The sequence below is a fragment of the Crocuta crocuta genome, unplaced genomic scaffold (genome assembly GCF_008692635.1).
Source record: "Crocuta crocuta isolate KB4526 unplaced genomic scaffold, BGI_CrCroc_1.0 scaffold290, whole genome shotgun sequence".
NCBI classification, from domain to species: domain Eukaryota; kingdom Metazoa; phylum Chordata; class Mammalia; order Carnivora; family Hyaenidae; genus Crocuta; species Crocuta crocuta.
Window position 1 is genome coordinate 6,901,392 of NW_027527429.1, and position 26,198 is coordinate 6,927,589.

At 40.7% G+C, this 26,198-nt stretch overlaps 1 protein-coding gene across 8 annotated transcripts in view; it reads right to left on the bottom strand.

Annotated features, from left to right (window-relative positions):
• The window catches only part of GIGYF2 (GRB10 interacting GYF protein 2), a 137,248-nt gene that overhangs the window by 18,739 nt on the left and 92,311 nt on the right, over nucleotides 1-26,198 (bottom strand). For all 8 annotated transcript variants that reach the window (XM_077757844.1, XM_077757818.1, XM_077757826.1 and 5 more), the window contains 8 exons: nucleotides 20,100-20,266; nucleotides 17,104-17,195; nucleotides 15,653-15,760; nucleotides 14,543-14,643; nucleotides 12,266-12,366; nucleotides 9,757-9,918; nucleotides 8,344-8,502; nucleotides 5,384-5,620 (listed from right to left, as the gene is read on the bottom strand). In XM_077757844.1, coding sequence (XP_077613970.1) covers nucleotides 5,384-5,620; nucleotides 8,344-8,502; nucleotides 9,757-9,918; nucleotides 12,266-12,366; nucleotides 14,543-14,643; nucleotides 15,653-15,760; nucleotides 17,104-17,195; nucleotides 20,100-20,266 — 1,127 coding nt within the window. The remainder of the gene's footprint in view (nucleotides 1-5,383; nucleotides 5,621-8,343; nucleotides 8,503-9,756; nucleotides 9,919-12,265; nucleotides 12,367-14,542; nucleotides 14,644-15,652; nucleotides 15,761-17,103; nucleotides 17,196-20,099; nucleotides 20,267-26,198) is intronic.

Consider the following 26,198-nt stretch of genomic DNA (forward strand, 5'->3'; position numbering starts at 1 on the left):
CTCCTGGGCGGGGGGAGGGGAGCAATCCAGGCAGCAATCAGTGGAAGTTAACAGCTACACAAAGCTACAAAGCCAGAAAAAGATAATCAAAGGGAGTTCTGCCAAAAGCGGGGATCCCAGAGTGACTGTGGACTCGCTCAGAGGAGCAGACTTCCACCAGTTGGGGAGGCAGGGAGAGCCTGGGATGTCACTGAATTAACTCAGTCAGGCACAAAACAAAGACGGGGCCTGCGGGACCAGTTACCAGAGTTCCTACAACATATTATCGGAAAAAAAGTCCAGTTTCCAACAAAATTAACAGGAGACATGTAAAGTCATTAAGAAAGGATGCTGTAAACCACCTACGAAGTGACCAGATGTCAGATTTAAGAAAAACATCAAACTTTTGGGGCGCCTGGGTGGCTTAGTCGGCTAAGCGTCCGACTTTCGCTTAGGTCATGATCTCGCGGTTCGTGGGTTCGAGCCCCGCGTCGGGCTCTGTGCTGACTGCCGGCTCAGAGCCTGGAGCCTGTTTCAGTCTGTGACTCCCTCTCTCTGACCCTCCCCTGTTCACGCTGTCTCTCTCTCTCTCTCCTAGAAATAAATTAAAAAAAAAAAAAAAAAAAAAACATTAAAAAAAAGAAAAACATCAAACTTTTATAAATATGTTCAGAGAACTATAATAAAACCTTGATTGAAGTAGTAAAGGAAGGCATGATGACAATGTCAAATCAAAGAAAATCAACAGAAAGATCAAGATTATTTCTAGACCAGAAAGAAATCCTGGAGTTAGAAAGCCAGGTAACTAAAATGAGAAATCACCAGAGGAGCTAAAAGTATATCTGAACTGATCAAAGAAATAAACAAACGAAACTTACAGTTCAACAGAGATTACACAATCCAAAAAACAAGAAAGACTGGAGAGAAAGGAAGAGAGCCTCAAGAGAAACGGGGAGTGCCACTGAGCGCACCAGTATGTGCACAATACAGGTAGCAGGAGAGGAGATACAGGAGCAGAAAAAGTCTCTGAAGACACCATGGTCAAAATTTATTTCAAAACATTAATTTACACATCTAGGAAGCTTAACTATAACAAGATAAACACAGAGATCCATAAATAGACATCATCATGGTAAAAATGCTGAAAGCCAAGGAGGAGAAAATCTTAGGGTGCCTGGAGGGCTCAGTCAGTTGAACATCTTGATTTCGGCTCAAGTCATGATCTCATGGTCACGGAATCGAGCCCCACGTTGTCCCCCCCCTACCCACAAGCTGCGTGTGGAGCCTGCTTGAGATTCTCTCTCACCCTCCCCACTCACACATGTTATTTAAAAACATAAAATGGAATGGAATGGAATGGAATGGAATGGAATAGAATAGAATAGAATAGAATAGAATAGAACAGAACAGAATAGAATAGAATAAAAATAAATTAAAATAACCTTCTACACCTTAAAATACTAGAGACTGGAAATTAAACTTAAAAACAGAAAAAAAAATAAAGATATTAAACAGATAAAATAGGAAAAGATCAGCAAAATCAAAAGCTTGTTCTTTGAAAAAGATCAACAAAATTGACTTAGCTCAACTGTCCAAGAAAAAAAAAGAGAGGACTCCAATTATTACAATCAGGAAAGAAAAAAAGGACATCACTGCTAATCTTAAAGAAACAAAAAGAACATAAAGGAATACCATGACCAGCCATCTGCCAATCAGAGAACCTAGATGAAGAAGACAGATTCCTATAAAAATACAAACTATGGGAGCACCCAGGTGGTTAAGCATCCAAACTGATTTCGGCTCAGGTCATGATCTCAAAGTTTGTGAGTTCAAGTGCCACATCGAACTGTGCACTGACAGCGCAAAGCCTGCTTGGGATTCTCTCTTTCCCTCTCTCTGTCTCCTCTCCCCTCCTTGTGCTGTCTCTCGCTGCCTCTCTCTCTCTCTCTGAATAAACTTAAATAAAAACTTACAGAAATACAAACTACCAAAAACTTACTCAAGAAGAAATAGACAAGCTAAGCAGACCTATAAGAAGCAAATACACTGGGGCGCCTGGGTGGCTCAGTCGGCTAAACGTCCGACTTTGGCTCAGGTCATGATCTCACAATCTGTGGGTTTGAGCCCTGCGTCAGGTTCTGTGCTGACAGTTCGGAGCCTGGAGCCTGCTTCAGATTCTGTGTCTCCCTCTCTCTCTGCTCCTCCCCCATTCATGCTCCCTCAAAAATAAAGTTAAAAAAAAAAATTAAGAAGCAAATACACTGAATTAGTAATCAAACAACTATTAACAAAGAAAAGCCTAGGCCAAATGGTTTGATTAACTGCTGAATTCTACTGAACATTTAAAGAAGTAATTAATACCACTTATTCACAAACTCTTCCAGAATACAGAAGAGGAAACATTTCTCAACTGAGTTTTCAGGGCCAGTATTGCTCAACCTCATTAGTCATCAGGGAAATACGAACCAAAACCACAATGAGATATCATGTCACACCTGCAAGGATGCCTATCATCAAAAAGTCAGATACTAAGGATTAATGAGGATGTGGAGATATCTGAATCCCCATATACTGCTGGTGGTAACATAAAATGGTGCGGCCACCTTGGAAAATAGTCTGGTAGTTCTACAGACCATTAAATATATGGGTCTCCTATGACCCAGCAATTCCACTCCTAGGTACATGCAACTACATAAAAGCTTGTACATGAATATTTATTTACAGCAGCAGTACTCACAATAGCCATTAGATAGAAATATCTCAAATGTCCGTCAACTGATGAATGGATATGCAAACTCTGGCACGTCCGTACCACGGAGTATTATTCGGCCATAGAAAGGAATGACGTATTGATCCATACTACAGTATGAGTGAACCTTGAAACCATTATGCTAACTGAATGAAGTCAGTCACACAAGAACACAACTTACACGATTCTATTTATTTCAAATGCCTAGAAGAGGCCAACCTATAAAGAGAGAAAGTAGGATAGGGGTAACTTTGGGCTGGGAGAACAGGGAGTAGGGTGTAACAGCAGAGGACTGTTGGAGGAGGAGGCTAAGGTGGGACTGAAAATGTTAAAATCCACTGTGGGGTTGGCTGCACTTATCTGTGAATATACTAAAGCTACTGAATTGTTCACTGTAACTGGTTTAATTATATAGTATATAAGTGGTATCTCAATGAAGCCATCTTTAAAAAACTTTTTTTCAGTAGAGCCTTTAGCCATTCCTCATAACTGAATCTCAAGTTCTTTATCTTCATGCAGAATGTTGACCTATAAAATATCTCTACAATCTTTATTGGAAGATAACAAGCCAAAGCCAGACACACAAAAGATACAGTCAGACAAGTTAGAGATCTGGAGGTGACCCATGCCTTTTCTTCCCTCAGCCCCATATTCCATGATGTGGCCTCTTAAGTCTTCTGACAAGTTTTTTCAGGCCCTAGAGACACAGACATATGGGTTCTAAACCATGGCCCTGCTCTCAACTCTCAGCTAGACACAGGGCAAGCAAATTAGCTCCTGAACATTCTTCCTCTTTGGTAGAACACAGGTACCCAGCTTTTAAGTGTAGCTGTAAAGATGAAATGATGTAACCTGTAGAAAGCTGTCATCCAGTGCTTGACACAAAGCAAGTACTCAATAATTAGTGCTTTCTTCAACTCCTTTCCAATGCCATTATCGCCACCTTCTCCTCCTCCTAGACTGCTCCATCAGCCCCTTGCAATCACTCTGCTGAACTCCAGTTCTATTCCTTCCAAATTCATCTTCCATTTAGCTCTCAATGTGACTGATATTCGCTCCTGCAAATCTGCCAGTGCTGTTTCCTAGCTGAAAACACCTGAGTGGCCCACTCTGTTGTACACACCTTTAAGTCCTGATCTCTAACAGAGTATATACACAAGCCACAGTAACGTGGACCCTGCCAACACTTCTCTCATACCTCACTCTCCAGCAACAGTAAACACTTTTTAAATTCCTCCCCAAGTACCACAGTGTGTCTGAACTTAATTCCTCTGCTCACCCCAGGTCTCCTCTCTCAAAACCCTTCTCCATTCTCCAAACTGCCTGTTTGGCTTTTTCTTTTAATTTTCCGCCCCTAATGATTCAGTTTACAAGTTACCATTTTCTAGCAAACCTTTCTAAACTTCCCATGTGGACCGAGGCTCTCACATTTTAGCAAGGATCAGAACCCCTGGAAGGCTTTGTTTAAACACAGATTGCCGGATCCTACCCCCAAGAGGTTCTGGAGTGGGTCCTGAGAATCTGCATTCCTAACAAATTCCCAGGTGCTTGCACTCTGAAAACCACTGCCTGGTGCCAACTCTCACTACACTCACCACTCTGTATTCGAATTTCCTGTTCATATGTCTTTCTCCCATTCCCTGAAGATAGGAGACAGTAAACCACACTGCTAACCACAGACCCCATGTAAAGTTATGTGGGCCCTGCCATAAAGCTGCCCCTCTCTCCCAATTACTCTCACTCCATCACTCATGCCACAACTTTACGGGCACCGACGGCTTCCTCTCCACAAGCCTCCCCAGCTCTGCCTTTGTCCCTCAGCTCCAGAAGGTCACAAAGTCATGCTAGTTGCTATTAGGCCAATTTCCTAACTCTGGCCCTCCCTATTCACTCTCCCCACCACCACTGTGCTCCTTTAACTGCTCTTTTATTTTCTACTTAATTCAAATAATGCTTTGAATCCTCTCAAAACTACACTACCTCAGTCCAATATCCAATAAACCTCCAGAGTCAGCTATGCTTCCAGCCCTGTGGGATGGCTCCTGTTTACACATCCAAGGGTGTGTGTCTTTCCCTCTGGGAAGCCTGTGAGCTCTCTCAAAGCACTTGCTGGTCTCATTTATCTTTGCCTCAACAGTGCTGAACTGGTACAGAATAGACATCCCCAATGTTTACTGAGCTACATTAAATTTATGGAACCAAGTAGATTTACTTGGTTTACTTGATTTACCACTGCTCATGACCTATTCCCTTTCATATTACATTATATCATATCTTTCACTGATCAAAAAACTATAGTAGGGGTGACTGGCTGGCTCAGTCAGTAGAGCATGCAACTCCCTTTTTTGTAAAGAGAATGAGGGAAAGGGACTNCTGACACAGGGCTCGATCCACACGACCCTGAAATCATGACCTGAGCCAAAATCAAGAGTTGGATGCTCAACCAACTGAGCCACCAAGGCGCCCCTGGAGCATACAACTCTTGATCTCAGGGTGGTGAGTTCAGGCCCCACACTGGGCATGAAGCTTCCTTAGGGGAAGAAAAAGCCACAGTGGTAGTATTCAGTACTAAAGAAAGTACACTGCTACTGCTACTGCCAGCATCTACCTACAAACATTAGCAAGTAGCTCGTATGGCTGGTGCCTGGGCTTCACCTTCATCTGCGCCAGCTGCTGCTGCTGCTGTTGCTGCTGCAGCCTCCGCAGGGCCTCTTGCTGCTGCTGCCTCTGGCGCATTAACTCCTTCTGCCGCTGGAGCTCCAGCTCCTTCCTCTTCCGCTCCTCCTCTTCATGCCGGAGTCGGGCCGCCTCCTCTTCCATTCTCAGTCGGTTCTCCTCTAATCGGCGCTGGGCTTCTTCTTCTTCCCGGGCCCATTTTGCAGCCTCCTCCTCCTTCCCAGAAAGAAAAATAAAAGAGAATAAAATTTAATTGTGTTAAAAAAATCTGAGTCGTTTTTGAAGGTTTCTGTCAAAAAGCTACAGATCACCAGAAAAATCATAAACTTTGTTTATGATAACATAAGACAAAAGTTTTCTTTTAAAATCAATTTACAATGGCCACAAATGCCTAGAATGCTTACAGAATAAAATTTTAATTTATTTGCTAACTTCTTCATAAAAGAAATGTCACTTTGGCCATTTGTGCAAAGTACTGATCTAAGAGATCACCCACCAACTGTAGCAAAGCTTCTGGAAACTGTTCCTACACTGAGGCAGAGTTGGCTTTTCAGGATGCTGAGTTTGTAAAGCTACCAGGACCCAACAAGGACAGGTTACCAGGAAAGCCTCAGCCAGTTTTGGAACCAGAGCAACCTTACAAGATCATGTGAAGTCCATCCCCGATTCACACCTCTGGTGTCCCCGGGTCCTCTGGAACATGTCTCCTAGAGCTATCGTCCTTCCACTACTCTGTCCCATACCTTGGCTCATTTTCCCTCTGTCTCTCTTCTATGTCTCCCTTTTTCAAAGCCAATCCAATGTGCCCTCTGAACTCTCCTCACTTTCCCTCACGGAGTCTGCTTACCGTACCTACAATGCTGTGTTTTATCCAGATAGCACATTCCCCTTCATTCTCCAGAATTAAGAGCAGATGTCAACCAATCTGTGAATGATAACTTCCTTAGCCCTTAGGAGGGTAGACTTTCCCTCTGTCTTTTCTTTACTCTTTTTTAAACTGGCTTCATGCCCAGTGCGGAGCCCAGTGCGAGATTTGAACTCACAACTCTGAGATCAAGACCTAAGATCAACACTTAGACACTTAACCGACTGAACCACCCAGACACCGTCCCACTGCCCCACCTTTTCATGATCTCCTATTATACCTTGTCCTTCCCTGTTTGCTCCCAGCCCACCTGTGACGACAATTATTCCTACCTATCCAAAAACCATTCCTTTTAGGCAACCTCCTTATAGACAGAGCCTCTGTCACCTCAGAGGTCTAAAATGTCAGATCTCTCTTTTTACGTTTCCAGTGTAACTAGGGGCACCATGTGTTATGATTTAGGCCGAAGGGATGCCTGCTGGGAGGCTTCTAGAGAATTCTTCTGAAACAAAAGCAGCGTAAGAGAAGGGCCATTCCCTTACAGGCTATACAAGGGTACGGTATACAAAACGCCTTATCAGGACATGAAAAATCTAAAGTCAAACGTCAACCCACCTAAAAAACAGCAGAGCAGAAGTTTGCAAAGGACCTGGATCCTTAATGACATCACTGAGTTAAACTGCCTTATCTCCTTGATAATGTGATCTGTTGTTTAAACTACTTTTAGGTGAATACTTTGGTGTTGCAGCTGATGTATCCTGGCTGTGGCATTTATTTCTTGTATAATCATCACCAACATAGCCTGTGACCTTCTTGAGGACACAATTTCTTTAAAAGCTTCATACTCAACCAGAGAAACACACCCAATTAGCAGCACACAGTACCTCAACCAAACATGTTAACTGTTAAATGAATAAACCAAATGACGAATCAGTATACAATCTACCCTTGAGGCTATCCACCTCTAATTGTATTTAGGTTGTTCAAAGAGTTTCAATCAAGAATTTAGCCCAAAGCAGGTAATCTCTAGGTTGTGTCACTCTACACCTAGAAGTGTGGACTGCCCATAGTGATTTCCTTCCAAAGAGTACAGTACGTGGGGAAGAGAGTAACTTTACTCTGAGAAAACTCACAAGCATGGCCGCAGCCAGGTGACCAAGGTCATGTTGATAATATGCACCCTGGACACCGGATGGTGAAGATGGCACTTTGCCTCTGTGTGATCTACTTTACAAACACCCATAACTTCAGTTTAATTGTGAGAAAAACGTCAGATAAATTCCAATAGAGGATTAACCTTATAACATACTGACCATTAATTATTCCTTAAAACTGTCAAAGTCATCAAAAACAAGGAAAGCCTAAAAAACTGTCACAGTGAAGCAGCAGCTGAGGACACAACTAAATGCAGTATTTTGGATTTGGGATCTGGGAACAGAAAAAGAACATTAGAGAAAAACTGAGGAAATGGAAAAAAACTATGAACTTTAGTTAAAAATAATGGATCAATATTGGTTTTGTCACACTGTATTAATGTAAGATAATACTAGAGGAAACTATATTATTAACCAGACGTTTCTGAAAATCTAATACTGTTCTAAAAATAAAGTCTACTACTAAAAAAAAAAAACAACAACCCTAAGCGATCAAACATTAAAAGGAAACGCTTCGGGGGCTCCAGCTGCCTGCAGAGGCAGAACGGCCAGAGGGGCCTGGGACTAGAGAGCGGCGACTGCTCACAGCCTGTAAAAGTACCATGCAGCACTGAACAGTGCACTTTAAAAAACTGCAGAGCACCCTCAAGCAGAAGTGGTGAACTTGCGGATCTCACATCTGGTTTTTTAAAAGCCTTTAGATTTCTGTCTGGTATTCTGGGGGGAAAAAGGGGGGGTCAGCTTGCTGATATTTTGTTCAGCTTTTATAATTACATGTAAAACAATCATTATACAAGTAGTAAGAGTCAGTCAGGTCTCACGGTAATTTTCAGTGAACAGGCCATCCTCATATCCAAACACTTGCTAATCACAAACCCCTAGCTTCAAAGAAGCAATGAGAAGAGCAAGCCAGGTGTCACCTGCTTGCGTAACAGCTCCTCCTGCTTCCGCCTTTCCTCCTCTTCTCTCCTCCTCTCCTCCAGTCTCCTAAGAGCTTCTTCTTGCTGTTGTCTTTCTTCCTCTTCTCGCTGTCGCCTTAACGCAATTTCTTGCTCCCTCTGACGTCGCAGAGCTTCTTCCTAAATTAAATTAAAAAAGTGTGTGTGTGCATGTGCGCTTATGTGTGGAGAGGGAGGAGAAAGGAGGGGGGGGAGGAGAAAGAAAGAGAGAGGGAGAGACGGAGAAAAACTTTGGATCTCAATTAAGATATTCCATTATAACTTGAAAAGAAACAGACTATATGCTGCTAAGGCTCTTTAACAGTAAGTATAGAAAGGATATAAGCAGGATCTAGAGTAAAAAGTAAAAGTAAGTGAGTTGGGAGGTAGACATATCAATCATTAAAATAATTTGTATTTGAAGTATAAGTAAATATACTTATTTGAGGCCACATGAGCCCTCAAGCTTTGGTTTCTCCACTGGTACCATTAGTCCTTATCTATCTATCTATCTATCTATCTATCTATCTATCTATCTATCTATCTATCAACTGAGAACCTAGAATATAGATCAAATCAACATAGCAACCCAAAATGCATGGTGTGGTGGGAAGAGGTTCTCTAGTCAGAAGTACTGAGTAAAGCCATGTATTCTAGAAGGTATCTAAAGAATAAAGTCGCAAGTACACAGAAAGGGTCTCATTGCCAAAATAATTTAGGACATACTGAGCAACACAGAATTCAACTGATTTCTTTACTGCAATACTTGTAGAGCCCTTACATGCTAGTGTACTTTAAGAAGTATTAGTAGTTCAAATCTAATTTCAGCATGGACTCTTTTGTTTTTCACAGAATACTTCTTGTGGCCAACAATGGGATGAAATGTGAGATAAAGCTACACTTAGGAGCTATTTCAGAATGGATTTTTTTCAACTGGAATAAGTAAAAAATGCCAACAGAAAAACCAGTCAAGCACATGAAAAAAGAATTCCCAAAAGAGATACATAAGTGGTTAAAATACATGAAGACCATTTGTCATTGGTCATAAATAAAATACTTAAGTAAAGTTGAGCCTCCCTCTCTCTGACCCTCTCCCCGGCTCACTCACTCTATTAAGTAAATAAAACTAAAAATAAACAAACAAATAATTAAGCAAAGACTTAGTTACTTCTGAAATCTAATGGGGGGAAAAAATCAACTCCAGATCTACCCACATTAAAACTACTTCCCAGGGGCTGCTAGTGGGTAACAGATATTTATCCTAAAGGAAGTGACTCTCCTAAAGTTCTAATCCCGATCCTGCTGTTAACTCCTTCTCGACTTCAAGAGACCATCTCTGAGAACCACAAATGCGGTTTAGAGCTAAGGCAGGGGTCAGTGCTCTCCCAGGTGTACCTGTTTCCTCCGGGCGAGCTCTTCCTCTTCCCGCCTCTTCCTTTCTTCCTCCTGCTGTCTCCGAAGGATTTCTTCCTGTTGTCTCCGGAGCTCTTCTTGCCTCTTTCGCTCCTCCTCTTCCCGTTTTGCCCTCATTTCTGCTTCTCTTCTCTCCTGTTCTAGCTGTGATTACAAGATAATACTCTTATAAACTTGAAGCCAAGGACAGAAACACTCCACTCCAACATGACTGACCAGTACCAGTAAGAGACGCTGGAGGATGCAGACACCACACCACTTCCGGTTGCCTGTACTGCAGCTGAGTGACGAAAGCAGCTCTGTAAAGACTAAGTTCTGGGGGCACCCAGGTAGACAACTCAATTAATGTCTGACTCTTGATCTTGGCTCAGGTCATGATCTCATGGTTTCGTGAGTTCGAGCCCCACACTGGGCTGTGCTGACAGCACGGAGCCTGCTTAGGGTATTCTCATTCATATTCTCCTTCCCTCTCTCTCCCCCCTCCTGCCCCTCCCCCACTCACGCTCACTCTCTCAAAAATGAACTTTAAAAAAGAAAAAAGAGAACTAATCTGATACGCCACAATAAGTAGAAGTGTTATGCTCTTCTAAACTGAATGCACACACCCTGACCTTCCCCTGCCTCCTTGCCCCACACTACCACCGTTGATCTTCTAGAGGTGGGAGAAAGTGGCCAATACAACAGTCATGTCAGAATTCTTTTGGGGCAGCACTTCTTTGCTCATCCCTAACAAAGGATTTCCTGACTGAAGATCTAACAGTGTGTCTACAAGGTTTCAACAACAATGTTGTAAAGCCGCTAGCATGAATCATGGAGTTCTTTAAAATCTGAATAGCAACCAACTTAACAAATGCTAGCATTTACAGTTCAACCCAGCCCCTAGTTTCCAAGCCCAGCCACAGCCACACATACAGTTCAGGCCTTTTTTTTTTTTTTTTTTTTTTTTTTTAGAGAGAGCAAGCGAGCACATGCACAAGCAGGGGAGAGGTGCAGAGGGAGGAAGGGAGAGAGAAGGAGGAGGGGCGGAGAAAGGAGAGGAAGGGAGGGAGGGAGACAGAAAGAATCTCAAGCAGGATCCTCACTGTCAGCAGAGCCCAATGCGGGGCTTGATCTCATGACGTGAGCTGAAACCTAGAGTCAGATGCTCAACTGACTGAGCCACTCAGGTGCCCCTGAGCCTTCACTCTGGCATCCACATTTCTAAGAGTCCCTTACTTGGCTTCCCAGCATACAGTTTTGCCCACATTCCCCAGCACATCTTAAGCTCCAACAACAACAAAAATCACTCCCGGGCTTACATTTAACATCATCCTTCACCTTGAAAATAAATCCTAACTCTCTAACATGACTCGTATAAGGGCCCTCATGACTGGCTTGCCTCATCTTAGCCTCTTCTCTCATCACTTCTCCCTCAGACACACCATGGCTCCAAGCCAGACCAAATTATTTAGGTGCTTCCTAAACCAGTATGTTCACAGGCATTTATGAGCCTTTATAGGAATGGTCTCTTTCAACTGGGTTAAATCCTACTATTGCTCAACTGAAAATCAGTGCAGGTATTTCTGTCCTTCAGTGGTGTCACCCAATTCCTGAGGCCCACCTCACTAAGTGGGTGAAAGCAAGTGGCCCATGTGCTTTCTCGACCACCCTGTGTTACCTGCCTGATTGTCCTTGTGCACACACACACCTCCCTCAACACACATACCCCAGACACGAAAGACTACAAATTCCTATCCTTTATCCTATGTGTTCCCAGCACAAAGCACTATAGTGCTAGAAAACTCTCAGGAATTATTTGAATTACGGTCTCTCATTTGTTTATAGAGCCAGACTCTGACCATGAACCCTTTCTACATTCTGGGCACTCTAAGGAGACTGTCACTACCACAGAGGATAAGAACACATTAAGTATAAAATAGGAACAAGATTTTCCCTAAGGAATGAGAACCCAGAAGTCATTACAATGACACAAAGCGTTGATGTGACATACTCAGGTGGCAAGACTTCTTGCTCCTCCAGAAGATATGAATGGAACACAGGATCTAATGTTAATGTTGAATTTTTCAGCCATGTGTCTGGACACAGTAAGAAATATAAAGTAACACCACTATAAAGATTCAAGATGGGAACTCAAGCCATAAATCAAGGGTCTAATAAGCAATGCAGTGTATATTTTCTTAGGTTTTAGTATCTATAGCGGGTTTACACCATGAAAAATGTAATTAAAGTATCCACATAATCATAATCATTAATGTATCAACCCAACCAATTTTTACTGATTTCATTTGAACTTACTGATTTTAATTGTTTGAGGTCTTTCTTGGAAAAAGAGGAACAGGAAGGATAGAATATGAAAATGCTCGCACCAGGTAAGTACAGTAAACTAGCAGGACAAAGTCTAACTGGCCAGAGAGACAGAGAGGTCAGTGAACAAACCCCCGCGTCCTATAGCTAGAAAGCATGTGCTACGACAGGAGAATGGGGTTCAGACCTTCGCAGCTTTGGCCTTCTCCATCTGCTGAAGCTGTTCAAGGGCAGGTCCTGGAGTCGTGGTGTCAAGGGGAAGATCCCATACACTCCCACCTTCCCAAACTGTAAGACAACCAAGGAGAAAATATGGAGTATCAGAGCTTACATACATGGTCACATACATACATGGTCACAAGCATAATGAAAAAACCTGTTTCCCTGTCCCTGAATGAGCTCCATCATACGTATCTGTGCTTTTAGTTGACTGAACTGCAAATGAGCTCTGATTTAAATGAATAATCTTCAACACATCTAGAAGAAATTACCAGGCATGTACTAGGAAACTAATTTCATCCTCAAAAACCCTACTTCTGTTCACACACCCCATTTTGACTGATGAATATGCTAAGGGTTGGGGTAGTTTTGTAACATTCCCAAGGACACATACCATGCACGTAGCCATGCCATGATTTAAATCCCAGTGTATTAGACCCCAAAGCCCACAGTATTTCCAGTAGCCATACAACCTCTTACCACACACCAAGTGGAATGGGGTCAAGAGAGGAATGTACTGTGAAACTGGAAAGAACGGAGTAGTTGCATGATATTGTTAATGATTCTATGCCACTGAATTGTTCATCTAAAAATGGTTAATTTGGGAGCATCTAGGTGGCTCAGTCTGGGTGTCCGACTGGGGCTTAGGTCATGATCTTGTGGCTCATGAGTTTGAGCCCCACGTCAGGCTCTCACAGCTCAGAACCTGAAACCTGCTTCAGATTCTGTGTCTCCCTTTCTCTCTGCTCCTCCCCTACTCGTGTTCTCTCTTTCTCTCTCTCACAAAAATAAGCATTAAAAAATTTTTTCTTGGGGCGCCTGAGTGGCTCAATCAGTTGAGCATCCGACTTTGGGTCAGGTCATGATCACTCAGTTCGTGGGTTTGAGCCCTGCATCGGGTTCTGTGCTAACAGCTCAGAGCCTGAAGCCTGCTTCAGATTCTGTGTCTCCCTCTCTCCTTCTGCCCCTCCCCGCTCATGCTCGCTCTCATGCTCTCTCTCCCCCTCAAAAATAAACATTAAAAAAAAAAAGGTTTTTTAATTTTCTTATATGGTTAATTTTATGTTATGTGAATTTCATGTCAAAGAGAAAGAGGTACAGCAGGAGCTGGGGAGGCCTCTGGAAAGGCTGGGCAGGTCTCACAAATCACAATAGGTCCTGCTGACCTGAGAGGCAGCACAGGGTCAGATGTAGAAGTAAACAGATAGTCTTCTGAGTCTGCTTTTCTATTGCCAGCAAAAGGTCTGAGGACACCACTTTTGAGCATTCTCTATTCCCTGCACTTCTATTTCTATACTATAAAGTACTGTTTGTGAAAAACCAATGGACAATTTTGAAGGGCCCTGACTGTATCATACCCAAAGAAAGAAACTGTTTAATTAAGATACTGAAAAATAGTTCTCCCAACACTGGAGAATATTTTAACATCACAACTATAAATGGCCACCAAGAAAAAACTAAGGTATAGAGTGGGGTAAGTTGATGCTAATCACTCCTTCTCCTGCTACAATCCTCAGGATCAATGTTAATAAGACAACTATAGCCTGAATAGTTCAATGGCTCTAAGAAAAAATCCACCAGGGGCGCCTGGGTGGCTCAGTCGGTTAAGCAACCAGCTTTGGCTCAGGTCATCATCTCACGGTTCGTGGGTTCGAGCCCCGCGTTGGACTCTGTGGGGACAGCTAGCTCAGAGCCTGGAACCTGTTTAGGATTCTGTGTCTCCCTCTCTCTCTGCCCCACTCTCACTTGCGCTCTGCGCTCTGTATCTGTCTCTCTCAAAAATAAATAAACATTAAAAAAAAAATTAAAATAAAGCAGGCTTTTCTCATCCCCAAACTTCTGGGCACTGCAGTGTTAAGCTATATATTAACCCTTCACTCAAAAGAAGACATGTTTTTACTTAAGCTTTCCTCCCCCCAACCCCCCACGCTGGCAGAATAAATCAATCAAAAATTTAAACCACTTTTCCACACTGGTTAGAGCAACACAAGAAAGAGAGGCTAGCTCAAATTCATGCTAATTATCTACCAAATACTTCTAGCAAATTCTTAACACTATATATTCAATAGTATTTTCAATCCTTTTCTGGGGTCTAATGAGACTTTTTGTTAACGTTAAATATAAAATGGTTCCAAAATAAAAAAAAAAAAGTAGTTCAAAAACTGGCGCATTTCTTTAAAAACTGAATTACAAAATAAGAGTCTCCATCCTTGGAGCTATACTAAAGGTGAATCTCAATGGTTACCTGTAGGCTGTGAGGCTGTTGGCTGAAGCTCCCAAATAGAACCAGTATCTGGCACTGACACAGACCTAGTTACTGAAGGAATGATGTTCTGATCAGATATTCTGCAAAAGGGAAATAAAAAAATTCACGTGTTCTTGTCATTTGCAAAAAAAAAATAATAATAATAATAATAATAATAAAGAGAAATTTCTCCATGATTTGTAGGTTTTCCAGGAAATATGGCCAGAAAACCCTTTCACTGCTTTAACTAAAATATAACACTACCAAAAAAACATTTAGGAGAGGAAGATAGAGGCACATTCATCACACTTCTGGAGTCACGGTATTAACAAATACTGATTTCTAAATGATGAATATACCTACTGTCTTTAAAAAGAAACACAAAATACGCCAGTAGAGGCACAGAGATAGCATGTTATCATGAAAACCCCACAGACCATAAGTCAAAAGGCTTTGTTTTAGTTCCGTCTCTGAATTTTCTGTGTATTATGTTAAACAAGTTCTTTACCCTCTTGGGGTCTAAGCTGGTACCTTACCACCTAACCTGCCTTCCCCACAAGGTGGGTTATGACTCAGAAGAGCAATGGGAAAGGTTTTGGGTAAACTGAACAGTAAAGTTTTTAAGACAGTCACTGATACACTTGAAGAAAATGCACGTACTACCCTGAATGATAATCTGAAATCTATAATAGAAAGCTATGACTTGGAGCATAACTTCCTTTTCCTCAGGCTTATCTTAATGGCTTCTGGGTTCTGGAAAATTTTAACTCTGTGTGGCAGTGTTAATATCTTTCTCGACATACCATAGGTGAAGATGAGATTAAACTTCTGGACTAGAATTTTTTTTATTGCTGTTCTATAAGAATACACTATTTCTCAAATGTTTTCATTATTCCTTGGTTACTATTCCAAATTTATCCTCTATGAGTAAAGAGACTGAAAATGTTTTATTGCCAGATTGTTTTTAAAAACTATATCCTGTTTTTACACACAATACACAAAACTGTGTTGCATGTGGGTACTTTGATACCAGAGTTCACACATGATACCAAAATTTCCTTCTCTTTAACACACACACACAATGGGACACATCGCGGGGTGACCACCAACCTCATCTTCAGAGCCTGAAATTGCTGGAGAAGAAGTGCCAGCTGTTGCTGCTGCTGAGAAGACAGGGCTGCTTTCTGTTGTTGGGCCAAAACCTGCGCATATTGTTGTCTTCAAAAAGTAAAATAAAGCATAACCTGTCTATCCACATTTAGTGCACTTTACTGAGACGCTGAAAGACAAAGGTCAGTCCACCACCACCCAAAAATACCATGGGAAATAGACATCAAATAGATTTTAACAATGCTTCATGATAACGACAGTTACACAGAAAATCGTCTACTTCATTCTAGAAAGAGCTGAACTTATAGACAACATGTACATCCTCAGTGTGTTGTCTGTAAGAGAACAGCAAAAAAAACCCCAACACACACACACACACACACACACACACACACACACACACACACACACACACACAATGTCAAAAACTGGCAAACTCCCTGAAAATAATAGCCTTTCATCAGAAACCAAGAAAAAAATAAACCGTCTCAGGGGCCTCTGGGTGGCTCAGTCGGTTTAAGAGTCAGACTTCAGCTCAAGTCATGATCTTGTGGTTCGTGGGTTTGAGCCCATGTTGGGCTCTATGCTGACAGCTCAAGAGCCTGGAGCCTACTTCGGATTCTGTGCCTGCCTCTCTCTCTGCCCCTTCCCAACTCATGTTCTGTCTCTCTCTTTCTCTCAAAAATGATTAAACGTTAAAAAAAAATTTTTTTATAAAACAGATTCAAACTAGTAGCTATTTCTAAATGAAGCACCCTTTGAAAAACTAAAATCACTTGTATAAAAATCCTCAAAATTTATGTTTGAGCTTAGAAAACCTGGGTTTTTTTCACTAGATCAGAGGTGGACATTTTTCTGTAGAGCCAGACAGTAAATATTTTCAGCTTTGCAGGCCATATGCAACTATTCAACTCTGCCACTGTAGTGCAAAGCAGCCACAGACAATATGCAAACAAATGGGTGTGGCTGTGTCCAATAAAATTCCACTTATAAAAACAGGTACCCGGCTGGTTTGCCAATCTTTGCACTAGATGACAGCAAATCTTACTTCTACCAAAGGGACACACAATCTAAGTGATTCTGCCATCATTCCACACCACTACTAACAGCAGAAATCTTCACTTCTCTCCTGCCCTCTCATCTATGATTTTTCTCCATGACATTCAAAGTTGAGCCATTTAGGAGGCATTTAAGTCTTAATATGCTTGTTGTTTATTGCTTTAGAAGCCAAGGAACTTGCAAAATTATAGTTATATGTCATTTTCTGCAAATTTCTGGTATATAAGAAGGTAAGATCAAACTCCAAATATATAGTGGTAACATGTCACTAGCTGGGTAAGTGGAGTAACCTGTAAACGTTTATTTCTCTGCTGTAAAAGGTGAAACTCAGGAAATGATATCTAAAGACACTCTGAATCCCGCACTGCACTCTACAGCATTACTGCTCTTACTGGATTAAGAATTGCTGGTACTGAAGGTGCTGCATCTGGTACAAGGCCGTGAGCTCCTGCTGCCTGGTCAGTCGTTCCTGGTCCAACTCTCCCTGGGAGTAAAGGGGTGGGAGAAGAAATACCACTGAATAAACTGCAAAGAAACTGAAAGCCATTTACTACATATATCTGAAAGCAAACTGAATCTCAGATCTTATTACACTGCACCTTTCTGCCCCAAACGCTTAACTATTACAAAACCTCAGCGTCTTTAAGTGCTAAACAGTGCCACCTAGTGGAAGGAGGTGGTATCTCCATATTAAGAGATCCTCTATGGTGGGAAAGGGTCCTTATGTCAGAAGCTGTCCTCCCCTCCTACGCTTGAACCTAACGTTGTACTGTACCCTAGAATCATTACTGTAACTCAAAAAAGTATAATTTCCCAATGTTAAAAGTGATTTGTAAACTTGGAAATCCTATGGCAATCAGAGAAATGGGACAAAACAGAAAGGAGTAAAATTATCTAAAGTTAGAAGGAAATGTTACAATAGAATTTTACAATGACTCATAACGAATGGAGAGATCTATATACAAGTAAGTCTTCCTAAAGATACGGAGAAATTTTTAATTTAAACAAAATCCGAAAAATTAATTCTTTGAAAATTTGAAAGTTAATTCTCCATCCAAAATGAGGTGTTCTATTGCTATCAATACATCATGAGATAGAAAAAATAAGCTGTTTTTTAGTTTATATCTCAAATAACATGGATGGAATTTAAATCTTGAAAAGTTAAAACTCAGAAAAATAAAATGTGAAGTATAAAGTAAAACAAGTAATAAAAGCATCAGGGTAACACAGACTAAGGCAAATCATCAGTGAACAGTTTATATCTTTACTGTACAGAGATCATGGTCTGGAATGAAACATTGGATACACAGTTTCTTGGGAGTAGAGATCATCTGAAATTCAGGGACATTTTTCTTTTCCACTATACACTGGAGATTGGAAGCTACACTAGGTTAATGTCAAATTTCTACATAAGGGGGCACCTGGCTGGCTCAGTCTGTAGATCATGTAACTCTTGATCTTGGGGTCAAGAGTTCAAGCCCCGCATTGGGTATACTTTTAGTAAGGGGCACCAGACGAATATAAACCAAGGTATATTCATCATCAAAGTGAACTCTCTTATCAGTGATATTCAGGGAATAGGAATAATAGCTGACAGAGACACAGCTTGCCATGGTACTTCCCTTTAGGCAGGTCTAATGGAGGCTCAGCCCCTATAACTGGGAAGTCAGGCGATGGGCTAGAGCAAGCATGCCAAGCTCCAAGGAATGAACTTTCAGCTCTGAGACATGCACGATAACCCGTCCCAATTTCAGAGAATGGAAATAAAGTTCCAACTTGGTATATAAGTTAAATGTTTATACAATAATATATAATTTTTCTTTCTATTTACAGCAGAAATGTCAGAAATAATTCCCTTCACCTAGGAATCTTCACTTTTCTCCAAATTATAGGAGGTCTCAACCCATCAGTGGACTGTGACATCAATTACTGGGTCAAGATCAACATTTACATGTGAAAGAAAGAAGGAAAAGAGAGCGGGAGGGGAGAGAAGGGGTGAGGAGAAAAGATGTGCATGGCACAAAACAGTTTAATGGGGGCGCCTGGGTGGCTCATTCGGTTAAGCGTCCAACTCTTGAGCTCACGGTTTCCTGAGTTTGAGCCCCACACTGAGCTCTGTGCTAACAGTAGAGACTGCTTGGGATTCTCTCTCCTCTCTCTCTGCCCCTCCCCCACATACACTGTTTCTCTCTTTTTACTATGAGCTGTGGCCAAACAAGTTTGATAGCCGCTGTACTCACCTATAAACTCCTCTGACCATAGGAGCTGTGCCCTGTTTACCTTCATCTCCTAAGAACCTACCACAAGGCCTAGCATAGACCCTCAATATGCAGTCGATGGACAAATCAATGGTGACATTACTGCAGAAATCCAATGTTCACACTAAAGGCTTTTAACCATGGCCACTTCTGACTATGCCAGCCCCCCGACATTCCAACCTGGAGAAGGAAATGTAAGGCAGATCCAAAGCCCTCCAAAATGAACTCTATAGGGAGAGGCCCAGAGGCAGCTGCAGAAGTCTTAAGATTTCCCCCGCTTGAAAGGTATTCCAGTGCCAGTATACAAGGGAGGTTACATTATGATCCAGTTTTTAGTTAACATACCGGTAACTAATATTTTTAAAAGTCTTCAAAATATTCCAAAGCACTGGACTTGTTTATTAGCAACATTAATTTGCTTCAAGGTAAACCTAAAACTTAGGAAATTTATGATTCAGAAAACAAGAGGCAAACAGAGGGGAGGGAAGGAAAGTGGAAGAAAGAGAGAAGAATGTACATTCTAACTAGAGCAACTCCAAAAAGTCAAGTAAACTCAAGCACCTAGGATAAAAGTAAAAGATCTAACGGGCTCAGCCGGTTAAGTGTCCAACTCTGGGTTTCAGCTCAGGTCATGATCTCTGCACTGCCAGCACAGAGCCTGCTTGGGATTCTCTCTCTCTCCTTCCCTCTTTCTCTGCCTCTCCCCAATTTGCGGACATAGATGTACAACTCTCTCTCTCTCAAATTAACTTAAAGAAGAAAAAAAAAAAGGTAAAAAAAACCTCTGAAGTGTGCTTAGAAAAGGAGCCAGAACATGTAGTACTTGGTAGGCAAGTCAAGATGTTGTTTTTTTATTCTATATCTGCTGGAAAGCTACTGAAGAGTTCTGTTTCTTTAAAATATGGAGACAGGAGTGGGGGGGGGGGGGGCNATAAAACATTAAAAAAATTTTGAAAAGATCATTATAGATAGTTATGTAGTCTCCAATCAGACTGCCCACTGCCATCTCAATTACTTCAAAAGAACTACAGATTCTTTCTCATTAGATACAGCACCTAGCTTGTGCATACAAAGAGAAGCAAGTGTTTGTGCATCTCATATGTGTTCTGAGTGAGCTAGAAGGTACTTACCATATGAGGAGGGGGAGCTGGACCGGGAGAGAAGGGAACCCTTCCCCACATTTTCATGATGTCACCAAGAGGTTGGAAGCTTTCATCACATGCTCTCTTCACCAATAAAGACATGGTAAAATAGCCCGCCTGAAACCATTCCGCCATCTCCTGATTATTGAAGGGACCTAGAATAGCACCAATGAAACAAAAGGGCAATAAAAATCCTTTCAGACTAAAGAGGAAAATAATTTTTCCTAAGTTTGATCATTATCCAGAGGTACAACTTATTTAAGGTAACACCTGTCCAATAATTTATATGATATTTTTATGATATTTTTAATTAAATTCATCTCCAAAAGCAGTGAACAGGCTTCTACCTAATAAAATACAACAGAAATTATTTTGAAATAAGACTTATGTCTATACATCCCAAATTCTCTGTGGGGCTTTAATTGCTTTAAGGAGCATAATTGTCTCCATCTAGGCCAACAGACACATGAAACGATGTTCAGCATCCCTCCTCATCAGGGAAATACAAATCAAAACCACACTGAGATACCACCTCACGCCAGTCAGAGTGGCTAAAATGAGCAAATCAGAGAACTCTAGATGCTGGCGAGGATGTGGAGAAACGGGCACCCTCCTACACTGTTGGTGGGAATGTAAACTGGTACAGCCCCTCTGGAAAACAGTGTGGAGGTTCCTCAGGANGTCTCCATCTAACTCAATCTCTACAAATTCATTTGTCAGAAAAGTGAAATAAAACTGAAAAAGTGTTGTTAGACTTTGCATAACTTATGTAAAGAATATAAACACAAAGGCTTATTATATATGCTCTTTTCTAAATTTCACTTTCTGCCAGATTATTAAAGGTTAGGCAAAGTATAAATAATCAAATTAAAACAAATTATGGGGCACCCAGGTGGCTTAGTCAGTTAAGTGTCTGACTTCAGCTTGGGTCATGATCTCGCAGTTCATGAGTTTGAGCCCTACATCAGGCTCTGTGCAGACAGCTCAGAGCTTGGAGGCTGCTTTGGATTATGTTTCTTTCTCTCTCTTTCTCTGCCCCTCCCCCCCCCAAAAATAAACAAACATTCTTAAAACTTAAGATAAATTATTTGTGTAAGTATGACTAAATCGGCTTAGGTTGGAGGGAGATTAATATTCTCTACATGTTTTACAATTAAAAAATCAAATATACATAAAATTAACAAATTCACTCTGATCAATAAAAACTAATTCATTCAGCAAATATTTACTGAACATGAACACCAATTATATGGATCTAGGCAATGAAAATACAACAGTAAATAAAACAAAAGCTTGAATGTCCACTTCTGGTAAGATGGAGTAGACCTACTTTTCCCTGCTCCTCCTGCTAAATAACTAAAAACTCTAACATTATATATACAAAAGAAAGAAAAACAGACTCTGAAGAGTATTCAGAGAGAAAGCAGAATGGCCTGAGGAACCACACAGTGGTGAATTCCCTGACTTTTCATTTTACTTCATATATTCCAGATTCGGAGCAAAGAACTGAGTAACAAAAAACATGACCCAATATATACAACTGAAAACATAACCCAATTATATGCTATCTACAAGAAAGTCATTTCAAATACAACCATATAGGCAGGCTGAAATTAAAGGATAGAAAAAGGTGTATCATGCAAGCATTAATCAAATTTTAAAAAAAGCCTGAGTGGCTATATTAGTATTTGATAATATAGACTTCAGATCAAAGAAAATTACCAGAGACAGGGGATATTATATGTTAATAAAGGGTCAATTCACCAAGAAGACCCAGCAATGGTATATACACTAAACAAACCTGCAAAATATGTGAGACAAAATCTAATAAAACTGAAAAGATAGAGAAATCCCCAGTTACAGCTGAAGATTTCAACACCATTTTCTCAACAACTGACAGAACCAGACAGAAAACCAAGAAAATTATAGAACTCAACAACTCCACCAAAAAGGTCCAAATGGTATTTATAGAACACTCCAAGACAACAAAATATACATTCTTTCAAGTACCCACAGAACATCTAGCAAAACAAACTATATTCTGGGCCACAAAATAAATCTCAATAAATTTTTAAAAACTTAAATTATATATGATGTGTTTTTAACCACAATAAAATCAAGCCAGAAATCACTAACAGATAGTTAACAGGGAAATCTCCAAACCCTTGGAAACCACACAACACACTTCCAAATAATCCAAGAGTAAAAGTGGGGGCCTCTTAGGGTACCTGGCTGGCTCAATTGGAGGAGCATGTAACTCTTGATCTTGGGGATGTAGAGATTACTTAAACTTTTTTTTTTTTTTTTTTTTNTCCAACTTCAGCCCAGGTCATGATCTCACAGCTTGTGGGTTTGAGCCCCAAATCAGGCTCTGTGCTGACAGCTCAGAGCCTAGAGCCTGCTTCAGATTCTGTGTCTCCCTCTCTCTCTCTCTCTGCCCTCCACCCCTCCCACCCCCCTGCCGCTCATACTCTGTCTCTCTCAAAATTAAATAAACATTTTTTAAAAAATTAAAAAGCATCTTTAAAAACCAAGCAGCTAACATTATATCTAATTATTAAAACTGTGTTCCCAAGATAGGAACTTAGAAAAAACAAGGCAAGTATGTCTGCTCTCACTCATCATATTCAACACAGTATTGAAATATACAATGAGACAACAAAAGGAAATAAAAGGCATAAGGGGGCGCCTGGGTGGCTCAGGCGGTTAAGCATCCGACTTCAGCTCAGGTCACCATGTCACAGTTTGTGGGTTTGAGCCCCGCGTCGGGCTCTATGCTGACAACTAGCTCCAAGCCTGTTTCGGATTCTGTGTCTCCCTCTCTCTCTGACCCTCCCCTGCTCATGCTGTCTGTCTCTCTCTCGCTGTCTCTCTCTCTCTCTCTCTCTCAGAAATAAATGAAATTACATTTAAAAAAAGGAAATAAAAGGCATAGATTGGAAATGAAAAATTAAAACTGTCCCTGTTTGCCAATAACAATGTCTGCAAAGCAAATCCTATTGGAATCTAACCAAACAACAACAAAAACTCCTAAAACTAATAAATAAGCTCGGCAAGGTCAAAGACTAATGACAAAAATCCAAATCCAATTCTATATAGTAGAAATGAACACAAAGACACTGAAATATAATAAAACTTACAATTACTCAAAAAAAATCAAGTAGGTACAAATCTAATAACACATGTACGGAATCTATGCTGAAAATGACACAAGTTCATAGACTGGAAGAGACAACATGAGAAAGATGTCAAATCTTCAAAATGATAACTACATTATTTTGTAAAGGAAATTTTGGGATCTGAAGCAAGGCAGAGTTTTTCTATCTCTGACTTAACACTGTTCCTATTAAAGTCTCAGCAAGATATTTAAATCTAGATTTCTGAATACATTTATATGGTAAATATAGACAAGACTATTCTGAAATTTATATGGAAAGGAAACTAGAAAAGCTAAAAACCATTTTGCTAAAAATAAACCAGGAGGGAAAAAACTGCAAGAAATCAGTCTATTCAATTTCAAGGCGTATTATAGAGCTACAGTCCTCACAACCGTGGTGTTAGTGGGGAGGCAGACAGATGGCTCCACGGAAGAGAAGAACACAGAGACAGACCAACATAAATAAGCCCCAATGAATTTTGACAAAGGTACAAAAGCAATTCAAAAGAGGAAAGATGGCTTTTCAACAAAAGGTTCCAGAGCAATTGGACTTCTATCAGCAAAAAAATAAACTTTGACCTAATTCCCATACATTATACAAAAATTAACTCAAAATAGATCACAGACTTAAATGAAAAACAAACAAAAAAAAACTACATTATTTTGTAAAGGAAATTTTGGGATCTGAAGCAAGGCAGAGAGTTTTTCTATCTCTGACTTAACACCAAAACCACAATCCATAAAAGGAAAAACTAATCAACTGGACTTCATCAAAATTTAAAACGTCTGATCTGTGAAAGACTCTGTTAAGAGTATAAAAAGACTCAGACTGGGAGAAAATATCTGCAAACCACATACCTAACAAAGGACTATTCTAAGACTATATAAAGAAGTCTCAAAACTCAAAGGTAACAAAAGCAATCTAATGAGAAAACAGGTAAAAACATAGAGATAGTTTACTGAAGAGGATAAACAGCCAATAAACACATTAAAAAATATCTAACATCTACAACTGTTAAGGAAATGCAAACCAAAAACTACAATGAGACACCACTATATAACATGTCCAAATGGCTAAGATAAAAAATAGCAACAACATCAAATATTGTCAAGGATGTGGAGAAACTGAATCACTCATAGACTGCTGGCAGAAATACAGAAATGGTACAGCGCCTCCACAAAACAGTTTGGCGGTTTCTTAAAAAAACTAAAAATGTCATCACCATACAATTTAGCAATTGCACTCCCGGAAGTTTATGTCTCAGAGGAATGAAGAGCTGTGTTACCACAAAAGCCTATCCGTAAATGTTCAACAGCTGCATTAAAATAGCCAGAAACTGCAACAACCCAGATGCCCTTCGTGGATAAATAGTTAAACAACGATACACATATATCATGGATGTACTACTCAGTAAATAAAAAGAAGCAATCTACTGATACATGCAACAACCTGTATGAATCTCCAGAGAATTGTGCTGAATGAAAAAAAAAAACAAACACATTTTTCCACTTGATGGAAATGGATTCCATTTCTGCAAGATTCTTGAAATGACAAAATACAGAAATGGGGAACAGATTAGTGGCTGCCAAGTGTTAAGAAGCAGAAATGGGTGGGAAGGAAGTACATGTAGCCATACAAGGGCAATACGAGATGACAGTGTTCTGAATCTTGGGGTACTTGGGTGGCTCACTAGGTTAGGCATCCCACTTTGGCTCAGGGTTGTGATCTAGAGGTGCACGGGGTTGAGCTCCACACTGAGCTGTCTGCTGTCAGCACAGAGCCCTCTTGTGTCCCCCACCCCCCACCCCTCTTCTACCTGCACGTGCTCATTCGCTCTCAAAAGTAATTTGGCTGGATATGATACTACAGTTTTGCATGAGATTACCACTGAGGGGAATTGGGTAAAGAGTATATGAGATCTCTGTATTATTTTNGAGAAAGGGGGGGGAGAGGGAAGGAGAAGAGATAGACAGACACGGGCGGGGGGCGGGGCACGGGACTCTTAAGCAGACCACGCTCAGCGCAAACTCTGATGTGGGGCTCAATCACACGACTCTGGGATCGTGACCTGAGCCAAAATCAAGTCCGACGCTCCACTGACTGAGCCATCCAGGCACCCCTCCGTGTATGCTTTAATTATAACACACAGCCCTCAATTTGGAAGCACACTTTGTCTTTCCTTTTGTAATCCTTAAAACATCAACTGAACACTTTTGATTGGTTTACAAAGCGAAAACAAAAACAAAACATACACACACACAGTCCTGCTCCCATGCAACTTCCATTCTACAGGGGTGTGAACAGATCATGAACAAATCAGAGCCAAGCAGTAACAGATGCTATGCGGCAGAACAGAAGGTAGGGGGCTAGGAGGGAAGGGGGGTTAGCGTGTCACAAAGAGATCACAGGGTGTACTTGGTAAAACACTATCATGAGACCAACACTAATACAGTCAACCAATTTCATGTTATAAACAAAGATTTCAAAAGTGGAAATGAATTAACAAGTTTTTACAGCATTCTCTCCCCATTCTAAGTTCGGCACCATACAAATCTTTTAAGGGATTAGCTTATAATATGGCAGGTACTGTGCTTTCTCAGATAGTTCTTTACCATTTATGATATCAATCCACTTAAGCAAAACATTCAAGTAAGATCTTCTAAGATTGTCATCACCTTTTAATGGGAGGTAAACTGAAGCGCAGAGTAGGTAACTCTTACCTGCCTAGTTAACCAGCTAGGAAGAGAGAACTGACAACATCCTAAGCATTTTTGTTTACATCCCTAGTATATTTATTTCCTATCACATTCCTCCTTGTATTCGAATGATTTTCACTGGACCTCCCTCCCCCCACCACCGAAATCGAAATTTTAAAGTACTATGGAAGAAGCCTATTTGAAAAAAAATATATATATATATTTTTAAAAAT